The sequence below is a fragment of a genome, unplaced genomic scaffold (genome assembly GCF_019419815.1).
Source record: "Pyrus x bretschneideri cultivar Hongxiangsu unplaced genomic scaffold, Pyrus_bretschneideri_v1 Contig21, whole genome shotgun sequence".
Lineage (NCBI taxonomy): Eukaryota > Viridiplantae > Streptophyta > Magnoliopsida > Rosales > Rosaceae > Pyrus > Pyrus x bretschneideri.
In genome coordinates this window covers 1,703,026-1,716,752 of record NW_025999513.1, presented here as the reverse complement: position 1 = coordinate 1,716,752, position 13,727 = coordinate 1,703,026, and the positions used below count along the sequence as shown (strand labels likewise).

Genomic DNA, 13,727 nt, shown 5'->3' with positions numbered 1-13,727 from the left:
TAGGAAGGCATGCTGAAAAGAAACTTCATGTTTCTTGCCACACTTTGGTAATAGAGGACGGATATGACGATCCCTTCATGGTGTCGCCACCTCTGAAAAAATTGGTGGGAGAGACAAAAAGATTTTTGCTATCTTTTGGCAATCAAAATAGTGACTTTCGGAAGACGGACTTCATCATTTATGGATTGATTCAAGATCAACTACCCTTGAACCCAACAATTGTCTCAATCGACCCGCAAACGCCTGCTGCAGCCACAGGAAAAGAAATTATGAGTGAAGCAACTCCCGCCCCAGTGATGCCTTCCCAGCGGCCAGATCACCAACCCTAATCGGTTGCACCTCCCAAAACTTCAAAGAGAGCATTGTTCATTGATCAAGTAGACAAACCCGACTGGTTAAGTTTTACTCTCAATTATCATCTTATGTGTAAATCTTAATAAATATGGTTGCTTATCTTGGGTGTACATATGTGTTACACCGCTGATCAAAAGTTGTTAGCCAATTTTTTTGTACCACTCTTTGACACTTTTTTGCATACCTATTACGATTCCCTCTGACCTTATAAATTGTACCTTCATTCATAGCAAAAAAACTCGCGCCGGGTAAACAGAGACAACCAATTCTGCTAGAATTGCTAAAGAATTCCACAAACTGGTTGTCTCTAAGATTGAGTCTACCGATAAAGAGCCGATAGCTGCACTCAAAACAAAGTCTCAAGCCAAAAAAATCCAAAGATAGGTAAATTAGAATTTGTTTTACGCATGCATGCTTGCATAACATCTGTTATACCAGTGTTTGCTAAACTATAATTCATGTTTTTTACTATAGTGCTAAAGATGTTCACTCATCGAAAAAATGAATGACTACAGTCTCCGTTATGAATTGCTACAAAGATGTTCTCCATTTTTTTGCCCTTGAAACATGTGTAACTGAAAACTTAGTTGCTGAAACAACAACAATAGAACATTTTTTTGAGTTTTTGTGTAATTGCTTAAACAAGTGCCTGGGCTGCAGGGCATGTATTTTACCACCTTAATTGCAGGGGCAAAATATGTGTGGACTATATCTTCCTTTTTTCGTAACTAATGGAAACAGGCATCCTGTATCTTTATTGCTTTGAAATTTGGGTTTTTTTTTTTATTTTTTATTTTTTTTTTATTTTTTATTTTTTGTAACTACTTGAATAGGTGCCTAGGCTGCAAGGCATGTATTTTGCATCGAAAAAATGATTGACTGCAGTCTCCGTTATGAATTGCTACAAAGATGTTCTCCATTTTTTTGCCCTTAAAACATGTGTAACTGAAAACTTAGTTGCTGAAACAACAACAATAGAACATTTTTTTGAGTTTTTGTGTAATTGCTTAAACAAGTGCCTGGGCTGCAGGGCATGTATTTTACCACCTTAATTGTAGGGGCAAAATATGTGTGGACTATATCTTCTTTTGTCGTAACTAATGGAAACAGGCATCCTGTATCTTTATTGCTTTGAAATTTGGGTTTTTTTTTTTTTTTGTTATTTTTTGTTTTTTTTTTTTTTTTGTAACTACTTGAATAGGTGCCTAGGCTGCAGGGCATGTATTTTGCCACCGTAATTGCAGGGGCAAAATATGTGTGGACTGCATCTTGCTTCTGTAACTTATGGAAACAGGCATACTACATCTTTGTTGCTTTGAACATTTATGCTTGAAAGATTAGCTGCTGAAACAAAAACAACCTACATTTTCACCTTTCACTCATTTATCCTTTTTATTCGTTCATGATTTTGTTGAATTTTTTTTCAAGTTACATGTGTCTAATTCATATGGTTAAGATTCGTGCATTCAATCTCACAGCAACGCGTGGGTATTTTTCTAGTTGTACCTATTACTCTTAAGTTTATGAATTTTTCATCCAATATTTCTTTGACGTGTGCTAAGTTAGAAATGTCAAAGGGTAAGAAAGTCATTTTGCTCATTTTAATTTAGGAACTAGTAGAAAAACATGTTTGCGCGACGGCATCTTGCGCGACGAAGAAAATTTTGTAGCGCAAAGTCCGTTTGCGCGACGTATAACACAAAACGTCGCGCAAACGTACTTTACGCGACGGTACTTTGCGCGACGAATAAAGAGTTGTGCAAAACGGCTTTGCGCGACGCAGGTGGGCATACGTCGCGCAAAACTGCTTTGCGCGACGCCGTCATTCGTCGCCAAACTTTTGGCGCCAAACCAAGAAGGTTTACCGCGTTTTTCGTTGACTTTGCGCGACGTAGGTCCTTATGTGTCGCGCAAAACAGCTTTGCGCGACGTAGGATTATATGCGTCGCGCAAAACATCTTTGAGTGACGAAGACTGGCGTCGCGCAAAGCTGTTTTGCACGACGTATGCCCACCTGCGTCGCGCAAAGCCGTTTTGCACGACGCAGGGCATGAACGTCGTGCAAAGTCTTTTTTTTTTTTTTTTTCTTTGGTGTTCTTGCATTGCCTTTTTCTTTGTGGTATCCACTTGTGTAAATGTTTTAAATTGATGATCGAATTAGTTCATTATATTTATATAGGGTTAAAGAGTGTAGTTGTAAAAAATCATCAAAATCGGAGTTAAAATAACCGTTAAATCATGATTTTTCATTTATAGCCATAAAAAAGGTTTGTCCCCTTACCTAATTTCTGCATGTTTGTTTTTTGTGATTTTTGGCGTACACGATCTCGAAGCATATACAAACAAGTTTGACGGTTGGATTATTGAAACTAGTTTCGTACAATGCATATCTGATCAAAACATTAGATTCACTAACAATTGGAGTTTATTTATACTTTCATTGAGTATAACATAAGATTTTGTGGTATTCACTTGTGTAAATATTTTAAATTGACGATCGACTTTGTTCATTGTATTCATATAGGATCAAGGAGTGTAGCTTTAAAAAATCATCAAAATCGGAGTTAAAATAACCGTTAAATCGTGCTTTTTCGTTTATAACCGTCGAAAAGGTTTGTCCCATTGCTTGACCTCTGCATCTTTGTTTTTTGGGATTTTTGGCATACACGATCTCGAAGCATATACAAACAAGTTTGACGGTTAGATTGTTGAAACTATTTCTGTACAATGCGTATCTGATCAAAACATTAGATACACTAACAATTGGAATTTATTTATACTTTCATTGAGTATAACATAAGATTTTGTGGTATCCACTTGTGTAAATATTTTGAATTGACGATTGACTTTGTTCATTGTATTCATATAGGATCAAGGAGTGTAGCTTTAAAAAATCATCAAAATCGGAGTTAATATAACCGTTAAATTGTGCTTTTTCATTTATAGCCGTCGAAAAGGTTTTTCCCGTTACTTGATCTCTGCATCTTTGTTTTTTACGATTTTTGGCGTACACGATCTCGAAGTATATACAAACAAGTTTGACGGTTAGATCATTGAAACTAATTTCGTACAATGCGTTTCCCATCAAAACATTAGATTCACTAACACTAGGAGTTTTTTTATACTTTCATTAAGTATAACATAAGATTTTGTGGTATCCACTTATGTAAATATTTTAAATTGATGATCAAATTAGTTCATTGTATTCATACAGGATCAAGGAGTGTAGCTTTAAAAAATCATCAAAATCGGAGTTAAAATAACCGTTAAATTGTGCTTTTTTGTTATAGCCGTCGAAAAGGTTTGTCCCGTTACTTGATCTCTGCATCTTTGTTTTTTACAATTTTTGGCGTACACGATCTCGAAGTATATACAAACAAGTTTGACGGTTAGATCGTTGAAACTAATTTCGTATAATGCGTTTCCCACCAAAACATTAGATTCACTAACACTTGAAGTTTTTTTATACTTTCATTAAGTATAACATAAGATTTTGTGGTATCCACTTATGTAAATATTTTAAATTGACGATCGAATTAGTTCATTGTATTCATACAGGATCGAATTAGTTCATTGAATGATATATATGTAAAAGATATTATTGTGGGTTTTTGTTAGAAAAATATATTACTGTGGGGTTTATCTAAAAAAAATTGAATTTGAAATGAAGAAAGTCACATTTTCAGTAATTTTTATATCTAAAAAAAATATATCACAAGTCATCTTCTGTGAGGAAGCCAGAAAGGTATTTTTGAGTTATATATTATCATGGATTGGTATATATTTTTCTCTCTTTCTTTTATGTTGATCATATGGTTTAATTACACAAATATTAATTATTTTTGGTTCCACATGCATGCAGTTCACATTTAATGTAATAGTGAAGCAAGTGCTAGGTTTAACCCCAGATGAGCCACAGACTACACAAATTCTTGAAGATTTCCTGACTTTCATGAGAGGGCTCATTTCTCTTCCTCTCTATATTCCTGGAACTCCATATGCTAGAGCTGTTAAGGTACCTAATATACGAATAATGTTTTACGCGAACTTGTTTTGCAAAACAATGTTTATTTTGCCAAACTGTGAATCAGAATCATAAATTTAAATAAAAATCAACATAATTAATGATTGTAAGTATGTTTATATATATTGTTAAATAGTCTAACAAGAGAATATTTAACAATATAATTAATGATTCTGGAAGTTGATACCATATGCTTTACAACGATTAAAGGTAATTAATTACCCAAAAACACTTATCTCCTCTTTCATACAAAGCTTAATTAATAAGTTACATTTGATTAACTTTCTTTAATATATCAATTATTTATAATTAATTTCTTCGTCCGGCTGCAAGACAAAGCATGTTCATTTATTTTCGAGGATTACAAGTGCGGAAAAAAAAAATAATGTATCTAACAAAGCATGTTCATGTTGGACACAGAGCCTGCGCACTGAACACTAAGAGCTAGGGACTCTTGAACGGCCAACTCATCGGACCGTCCTGAAAGCAGCTGACTATCTCTTTCTTTGTGAGAAGGTTCCGAGTTTAGGGATGCAAATCTGGTTATGGAGTGTAAATTCCATCTTCTCCTTGGTAATTGCATTGAGGCTTAGATCTTTGTGATTCCACAGGCTTACTCTTGAACTGCGCTGCTCCCATCGTTGATTTTCCTTTGTGCTACTCTTGAACTGGGCAGCAGGCTTCCTTTGGTCTCCCCTGAAGGTCTGAGCTTCCTCCTTTTATCTGTTTCTTTGTTCAATCTCTCCAATTCGTATTGAAGAGGGTTAGAGGATAGCTCAGCATATGCAGTTGTTGCTTGTCTCCACATGCTTCAATGTGTCATTTTCACTTGCCTTACTTGCTTCTTTTACTTTGCTATGCGAGTAATAACAAAGACAAAGGAAAATACAGGGAAAGAGCATGATATGAGATACTTTTGCTTTTGACCTTGATGATATGAGATACCTTTGCTTTTGAAGAAGCGGTGAATGAATCAGCACATGTATTTGTTGTGCTGTTTCCTCCTGGGTCATCTGTACTCCAGGCATCTGGTATCATCTTTGGGGAAGAAGAAAGAATTGAGTATTTCGAAAGGCTTTGCTGGGAGTGCGCCCTCAAAAGTGAGGAAGAGTTGGGCATTTTCTTCAGGTTTGCCTTGCCATAAAAGATGAAGGTCGAAAGGCTTTTTGAAATAGTGACGCCTCTTCGATTTCTGAACGACGCCTCTTCGATTTCTGAGCAGGCGCCCCTTCGATTTCTGAGCGACACCCCTTCGCTTTCTGAACGACACGTAGTAGTGCGGATGCGGCTCTTTTGACAAAGCTGCATGCGTTTTCTGAAAAGTAGAGAAAGCGTCGTCGAACTTTGCGTTTGTCGGCTAAAGATGTGTAGTTGCGATGATGGCCTCCACGTGTTTTCACTTTGTCAGATATCTTTTGACAAAGTGAACGCGTTTTCTGAAAAGTGAGAGATCGTCGCCGAACTTTGCGCAGGAAATCCGGGAGCTTTTGACAAAGTGTGCAGCTGATTTTACGCGTTTTCTGAATCGGTGAACGCCTCTCCTTTAATAGAGGTGATCGATCACCTCTATCATGCACACTCTGAAGATTGCCCAGAAATCATCTCCGGCCCGTCGAGATTTTATTCCATCCAACCTTCTTTTTTAACTTCTTGAAAAATGGCCAGCTCATCTAACCCATCGAACATTTGCTTAGATTTGAGTCTAAGCAGTGATCCTCTTACAGTTGAGGATAAGGTATGGTGCCCGTCTTTCTTATCTTCTTATGGCCCTCTTACAGTTGAGGACTCTGTGATGACGGATGCAACAATGGCTACGATAGTAGCTCGGAACCTCCTCACTCCCAAAGATAGTCAGCTGCTTTCTGGACGGTCCGATGAGTTGGCCGTTCAAGAGTCCTTGGCTCTTAGCGTTCAGTGCGCTGGCTCTGTGTCCAACATGGGCCAACGCCTTCTTGCTCGCTCCCGTCAGGTTGAATCCTTGATGGCGGAGGTGGAGAGTCTTAAGCAGGAGATCAAACAGCTTAAGTACGAGAACCGAAGTTTGCACGTGCTTGCCAACAATTATTCGACAGGCATGAAGAGGAAGCTTGATGAGCTTGATGACCGTCAAAGGCTTGCAGCTTTCTTCCAGATGCATCTTTTTCCTGGGTCATCCAGCGTTCCACCAAGGATTGGGGCCTTGAATGATCTATCTTCGGTGCCTCCCGCTCCTATGCCTTCTGCTCCGATGCCTCCTGCTCCGATGCCTCTTGCTCCGAGAGTGTTGCCACGTAGTGGGGCCTCACGTACACAACCCTTGTGAAGGCTCCATCTTTCTCTTTCTTTGTTAGATACAATTGTAATTTCTCAAAAAATCAATGAACAAGCTTTGTTTTATTCTATTGGATTCTCTTGCCTTTGCCGAAATTTGAAGCATATATTTAATTAAACATGGACTATTAGGTTTCTTATCTCTGGTGACTAGGAAAGTAGAAAAAAAGTGTTCAAGGTGCCCAACTAAACCGTACTTATCTCTGAGGCTACTCCTACGGCGTCTCAGGTGCCCGTATCATCAACATCATCAGTGTCGGTTCAACCTCTCAGTGCACGGCGGCCTCACCGTCGCCGCCGCGAGTTGGAGCCTGGTGATCACGCTTCCTCCTCCTCCGGAGTCGATGGTGGGGCCTCCCAACCAGGTAGTTTTTTTTCTAATTCTCACTACATTGTATTTTTTTTTTCTATTTTAAAACTATTATTTTATGATTGTGAAAATTTGTTGGATTGTGAAAATGTGTTGCGGGTTGTGAATTACTGTTTTAAGGTTTTGGGAAATGATATACTATTAGGGGAGGTTTTGCCTAATTTTTTGTACAAATTTAAGCTTTTTACCATTTAAGTTTTTTTGGGCAGCTAAAAAAAACACCAGGGGGCCTAATCGAATGCTAAAGGAGGCACAGGCTGTACGTATGTCCGCCTCCTTGATCAAGATTGCATATGACTCGCAACATCGTGGAGCGGCTACCTCACAGCAGCATAGCAGCGTTGTTACTAGCTGTGGTTATGTTATTCGGAATTGTTGTCCTATGCGGTGGGAGTCTTGGGCACGAATTCCCGAGGAGACGAAGAAACTGGTGCGAGACAAGTTGTCGGTTAGTAAATTAATTTTTAGCCCTTATCATTTTTTTTTTAATTTTGTTTACAAATATTATAAACCAAAGTATATTATCTTAATATTATTAAATTTCTTAATATTATTTTATTGTTTTTCATATTTGTAGGTCAATTTTGATGTTAAGGACTTATCCCCTGAGGTCAGTGCCTACTTAGAGGGGACCTTAGCAAACCGGTACAAAGATTGGAAGAGCGTTTTTCACACGCATTTTCAGCTATGGGATGATCCGGAGATTGCTCGCCTAGAGGGTTGCCCAAACGAGTTGAGGGACCGGCCAGAGGATTGGGAGTGGCTCTGTAAACATTTTATGGATCCAAAATTTGTGGTATGTACATAATACTTTAATAATAATTTACTGTTTTTGTTATCTTTTTAAGCTTTTTTTAATAATTTCATTCAAATAATCGCACTAACATGTATATTGTATGTTTAACAGAAGAAATCTATTGTTGGCAAGAAAGCTCGGGACTCAAAGACACTTCTCCACCATTCCGGTTCGAAGCCCTTTTCGTATAGGCTTGAGGCACGACGTCAGGTAAAAGTATATTAATTTTTAAATTTTATACATTTTATTCTTTATTATTGACTAATAAAATTTACTTAATGATTTTTTTTTAGGAGGGTTCTAAGTTCCCACAAATTGACTTGTTCAATGACGTTTACGTTCGACCCGGCAATGAGACCGCTAAGGAGCTTCATGTAAGTATATGTAATTCTTATTATTCTTATTTTTACGAATCGTTCAAATATTATTTATATTTTGTTATTGAACATTATATGTTTTTTCTTTATTATTACAGGATGTTATGGTGGAAAAGTCCACTGCTGTTCTCCAAGAAGCAACATCCCAGCTTCCCCCGGAGACCCCGATCGAGGAAGTCAATGTACCCGATGATGCAGATATTCAGATCGTGACTGAGGTCTTGGATCAGAAGTTGGGTCGTCGTTATGGCAAGGTTGTTCGATGTATGGGGAAGGCGGGGGTTCCTGAGACGGGTGCCTCCTCTTCCACATCGTCCATAGGAGAGGTCAATGCCTTGAAGGAGGAAGTGACAACCCTAAAAGGTCAGCTTGTGGCCCAGGGCGAGCACATTAGGACCCAGGACGAGAGGATGAGTATGATTGTACAAGCTTTAGCGATGTCCGGCCTCCAGATCCCGATGCCAACACGTGATGTTGCTCCACCTTCAACTTCCCAGCCACTTCATCCAGCTGATACCCAGTAGCATGATGTATCCTAGAAGACTAGTAGTTTTTTTTTTGTTTTTGGACATCTTGTGTGTACATTTTTATATATTTTATAATTAAATATTTTTTATTGGTTTAATAATTATTGTTTAGAATTTCATTACAATATTTATTAAAAATTAAATAAAAAAAATTCTTTGGCCAAAAAAAAAAAAGGTTTGCGCGACGAAGAAGTGATCTGCGTTGCGCAAAACCACTTTGCGCGACCCAGGTTATTAGTTGCGCAAAGTTGTTTTGCGCGACACAGGACCTAGGTTGCGCAAAGTGGTTTTGCGCAACGCAGATCACTTCTTCGTCGCGCAAACCTTTTTTTTTTTGGCCAAAGAATTTTTTTTATTTAATTTTTAATAAATATTGTAATGAAATTCTAAACAATAATTATTAAACCAATAAAAAATATTTAATTATAAAATATATAAAAATGTACACACAAGATGTCCAAAAACAAAAAAAAAACTACTAGTCTTCTAGGATACATCATGCTACTGGGTATCAGCTGGATGAAGTGGCTGGGAAGTTGAAGGTGGAGCAACATCACGTGTTGGCATCGGGATCTGGAGGCCGGACATCGCTAAAGCTTGTACAATCATACTCATCCTCTCGTCCTGGGTTCGTCGCGCAAAGTGGTTTCGCGCAACATATATCACTTCTTCGTCGCGCAAACCCTGCTTTCACGCACTTAGCGCAACGATGAATACGCGACGAACGTCCGTTGGGCTAATTTTTGCACGCCGTTTTTTGACTTTGCGCGACGAAGGTCCTGCGTCGTGCAAAGCCTTTTTTGCGCGACGAAGAAGTGATCTGCGTTGCGCAAAACCACTTTGCGCGACCCAGGTTCTTAGTTGCGCAAAGTTGTTTTGCGCGACACAGGACCTAGGTTGCGCAAAGTGGTTTTGCGCGACGCAGGAAATTCGTCGCGCAAAGTGGTTTTGCGCAACATAGATCACTTTTTCGTCGCGCAAACCCTGCTTTCACGCACTTAGCGCAACGGTGAATGCGCGACGAACGTCCGTTGGGCTAATTTTTGCACGACGTTTTTTGACTTTGCGCGACGAAGGTCCTGCGTCGTGCAAAGCCTTTTTTGTACTAGTGAAAACTAATGAAAATAACTTAAAAACTTTGAGTTTTAATGATAAGAACAAAATAAAAGGTAACATGAATAGTACCAGAATTAACTTTTTAGTGTAAAAATATGGTTTTTCGTTAAAGCTCCTTTTTAATTTTCAACTTTTTTTACTCTTTCTAAATTTTCATTCTCTCACAACGCTCATGGAGGAGACCCCCAACATGAGAATCCAGCAGCCTCATGTTGCAGGTGGTGGTGCTCCAGTGCATCATCTGTTACACTCTCATCCTCTTCCTCTTCCTATTCCAATACCGCCGCGGGAAGCTCTTAATCACGGCGCAGTTCCTAGAGACCGCTGCCTCCACCATCTTCTTGGAAACAGTTGCCGACAACAGCGAAGAAGGCAAACACCACGTCAAGGTACGAAAATCCAACGCCTCCAGGCAGTCGCTCTCTGCAATGACACATCGTGTGAGATCCCAATCACCAATGGCGTCAAGCAAGGTGTTATGGACGTTAGCGACGTCTCTCATCTGGAAATTACACCGTTGAATCTGTTGCCTTCATCAAGAGGACATCTCTTCCAATAAGATCGCGGTCTTCTCCAAGTTGCTGGATTCCATTCTACAAAGATATGAGGACAAAAAGCCTTTGCCCGTCATGGGTAAAATAACAAATAACTCTTTTGTCCTCAGAGCAACTGGGCAACACATGATAAAAAAAATGAACGGAATATTTGTTTAAAAAATTGGAAAATCAAAAGACAGGAAATTTGACTAATTATTAGACAAAAAATGAACCAAATTTTTTTAAAATTTTTTTTAGCACAATTAGATACCACAATCGTTTGATTTGGCTAATATTTTGCAAAAGAATTTATGCGTTGAGACGAGAGAAATAGATTATTCTAATTATTGAAACTCAAATAAACAAAAGAATAAAATTCAAAGTGAAGTGGACCTCATAAGTAGTCTTCTTCTTCTTCTTCTTTTTTTTTTTTTTTCTGAAAGTATTGGAATCACTTTCCTTTAAAGACTTGTCCGTGCGAGATTTAGCTCAAAAGCCTGGCCAACTTCACCCTCGCAACGACATTGAGCTCGAACAACTTCAGCTTAATACTGCAATTTTAAGACCAAACACGACCTAACTTAATTTTTCGCCTAACTCTCAATCATGTTTGAAATTTGATGAAGTATATGTTTGTCAAATTTTTACAAGTAAACATGTCGTGGACGTGGACTTAAAAATGAAGAGGGATTATATTCACACTCTCCAAATAACTTTTTTACATCCTTTTAATTTTTTTAATATTTTTTATCAAATATTAGTGGTATGCAGAAAATATTAACAAATTTAAAAAATGCGGAGGAAATAATTTGAGATATGTGAATATAATATCTCAAAATGAACATTTTATATGTGTACAATGATCAACTCAACTATTAATATCAGCCCAACAAAACGACTCCAAAGTCAATCATGTACATACAGAGGAATGATATATGAATTCTTTTGACCGAGAAATCTCGGTCACCAAAACCAGATGGTTGACCACTTGTTAAAATCTTTTTAATTGCAGCAAACCCAGGTCGACAAGTGCCTTATAACTGAAATTTGAAATTCCCGGCACAACACACATCTGTCACAGAGAGAGAGAGAGAGAGAGAGAGAGAGAGAGAGAGAGAAGGAAATGGACCAATATATCCTCAAAGTATTGGAAGGTGAATTGTTATGGTATGACGAGAGACCTCCAGTGGTACTGAATCAAAGCGCTTTTGTGCCGTACACAAATACACCCGTCATTGATAAGCTTCCCAATGATGTCACAAAATCCATGAATACGAACAAGAGGATACTGCAATTCTTGAGGAAAAGCTGGCAACCTGCAACGGCAAGAAATGAAGCCGAACAGGACGGCAGACAACGGGTTCGCCGCATGATCAACGAGCGCATGAGAAGGGAGAAGCACAAGCAGAGCTACTTAGCCTTGCATTCTTTACTGCCCAAGGGAACCAGGGTGGGTATATTCAGTTAACCACATTAAACTAAATTTAATATCCGTTATCAGCACTCCAAAATAGTATAGTTTCTTAATCGGATTTTCATGAAAGTGTTTTTATTGGAGTGATCCACATCACCTCTTGCACATCCTTCTGTTTTTTCTAGACATTGAGTTGATGAACAAATTAAAAGAGATTCAAGAACCAGAATTAAAAGGGTGTTCAGAAGATGAAAAATGATATGCAAATATCACTCCTATGAAAAATTTAGAGGAGCATATAACTATTTCGAATTGCGCAAATGAGCAAGAGATTTGTTATATAATTGTTTGGTGTTCCAATTCTACATGTTGCAGAGTGATAAGAATTGGATTGTGCAAATGACTGCTATGAACATTCAGCGGCGGGAGAGGTACAAGGAGGAATTGATCAAGAGGAACGTGGAGCTGGAAGAACTTTTGGTAGAAAATGAAAAGGAAAGAGTGAAATGGAGCAAGATGAGCTTAAAAGTGGCTAATCCTACATCAGGAATTGATTCTATGTTGGAGGTTCTTAAGTGCTTGCAATATTTGGGTTTGAAAGCCAGAAATGTTCACTCTAATTTCTCTCCTGAGGAGTTTTCAGCAGAACTGGAAATTGAAACCAAGGTATGCATGCACATAATTTTGAAGTTATCATAAATTCTTGCTATTTTTTCATTTGTAATGCTAGGGAGACAAAATTTTGCAAACTAAATGATATGGAAGTTGATGATTGAATTATTATTTAAGCGTTGATAAATGTGCTCATTTCTATTGGTGACATATCATTTAATTTGTAAATTTTGTCGACAAAAATAGTCTCCCTAGCATTACTTTTTTTTCAAAATTAAATAAAAAGGAGTAGGATAGATGATTTCCCCTTTAAATTTCACTCATACTAATTGATCTGATTTTGATAAGGTAAGATAAATTTGAACAAAATAAAAAAATTCATTATACCTAGTACTTTTTCTCTTTAACAACTAATCTAATATACCAAAAAAAAAAAAAAAAAAAAAGAATTTCAATTTGAGCGCAAAACGACAATCAGATTGTCTTAACCAAGTACTTTATTTTATTTAAAATGGTCATTACGTTTGGTTCTAGGCCAAGAATGACAACTACGTTTTATAGTCTTGTGCTTTGCATGGACATACATAGGATAGGAAGATAGAACAATTCTTATTCATAAATTAATTGAATATAGGAGAACGCACACGTGGTGTTTTTCACCACTCACCCCTTATATAATAAAACACTAAAATTCTGTATTTTATTGTATTTTTGGGAAGATTGGAGCTGCAGAGATAGAAGAGGCTGTGCAAGAAACACTCAATGAAGCTGAGAGGAAATTGCGTTTTCCATTTCCAGGAAGGTGAAGGGAGACAGGAATTTGGTGCTCCAATTGACAACTTTTGAAATATGGGAAACAAATAGGTCAATTTGTCTTTTCATGGCTTGAAAATTTTCAACTTATCGAATTTAACTACAAGTTTATATTTTCAAGCATGACTATTAATATACTCTAATTTAAAACGTGGAAATGATGTGATGAATGGCATACTATTATCAGAACTTTTCAAAAACTTGTTAACAACTTTGCTTTTTGGTCGGAGAAAACTTTGTATGCATGAGCACTCGGAGATCGTACGTCCGCCCACGCAAAAGTTCAAAATTTTCGAAAAACTTGTAAATTTTAGGAATTAAATTATAATTCGGAAAATCTAGGATACTTGATCAGTTTCCAATATTCGTGATTTCTGAACTTGGAAAAGAATTTGATTCCATAGAGGCATTGGAAGACATCACATCAAAATGTGTAAGATAAAAAGGAAACAAAGCAGCAACTTTATTTGCATTCAAA

At 37.6% G+C, this 13,727-nt stretch overlaps 3 protein-coding genes across 3 annotated transcripts; all 3 read left to right on the top strand.

Annotated features, from left to right (window-relative positions):
• Positions 1–6,898: 6,898 nt before the first annotated feature.
• Positions 6,899–7,911, top strand: LOC125468284. Its single transcript, XM_048584575.1, has 3 exons — positions 6,899–7,053; positions 7,268–7,506; positions 7,636–7,911. The coding sequence occupies exons 2-3, from the start codon at positions 7,297–7,299 to the stop codon at positions 7,864–7,866; spliced, it is 441 nt and encodes a 146-aa protein (XP_048440532.1). The 5' UTR covers positions 6,899–7,053; positions 7,268–7,296; the 3' UTR covers positions 7,867–7,911.
• Positions 7,912–7,954: 43 nt separating this feature from the next.
• Positions 7,955–8,844, top strand: LOC125477284. The gene is made up of 3 exons (XM_048584235.1): positions 7,955–8,023; positions 8,148–8,228; positions 8,330–8,844. The coding sequence occupies exons 1-3, from the start codon at positions 7,955–7,957 to the stop codon at positions 8,753–8,755; spliced, it is 576 nt and encodes a 191-aa protein (XP_048440192.1). The 3' UTR covers positions 8,756–8,844.
• Positions 8,845–11,359: 2,515 nt separating this feature from the next.
• LOC103940950 (transcription factor bHLH92-like) lies at positions 11,360–13,367 on the top strand. Its single transcript, XM_009351127.3, has 3 exons — positions 11,360–11,860; positions 12,200–12,490; positions 13,156–13,367. Exons 1-3 carry the CDS (start codon positions 11,534–11,536, stop codon positions 13,240–13,242), a joined length of 705 nt encoding a protein of 234 aa, XP_009349402.2. The 5' UTR covers positions 11,360–11,533; the 3' UTR covers positions 13,243–13,367.
• Positions 13,368–13,727: the final 360 nt, after the last annotated feature.

Bases quoted from the DNA above. Each gene is read 5' to 3' on its own strand.
- LOC125468284 (XM_048584575.1), top strand. From the start codon at position 7,297: ATGCTAAAGGAGGCACAGGCTGTACGTATGTCCGCCTCCTTGATCAAG. The intron at 7,507-7,635 runs GTTAGTAAATTA...TCATATTTGTAG, and splicing joins TGGTGCGAGACAAGTTGTCG to GTCAATTTTGATGTTAAGGA.
- LOC125477284 (XM_048584235.1), top strand. From the start codon at position 7,955: ATGTTTAACAGAAGAAATCTATTGTTGGCAAGAAAGCTCGGGACTCAA. The intron at 8,024-8,147 runs GTTCGAAGCCCT...ATTTTTTTTTAG, and splicing joins GACACTTCTCCACCATTCCG to GAGGGTTCTAAGTTCCCACA. The intron at 8,229-8,329 runs GTAAGTATATGT...TTATTATTACAG, and splicing joins AGACCGCTAAGGAGCTTCAT to GATGTTATGGTGGAAAAGTC.
- LOC103940950 (XM_009351127.3), top strand. From the start codon at position 11,534: ATGGACCAATATATCCTCAAAGTATTGGAAGGTGAATTGTTATGGTAT. The intron at 11,861-12,199 runs GTGGGTATATTC...TACATGTTGCAG, and splicing joins TACTGCCCAAGGGAACCAGG to AGTGATAAGAATTGGATTGT. The intron at 12,491-13,155 runs GTATGCATGCAC...ATTTTTGGGAAG, and splicing joins AACTGGAAATTGAAACCAAG to ATTGGAGCTGCAGAGATAGA.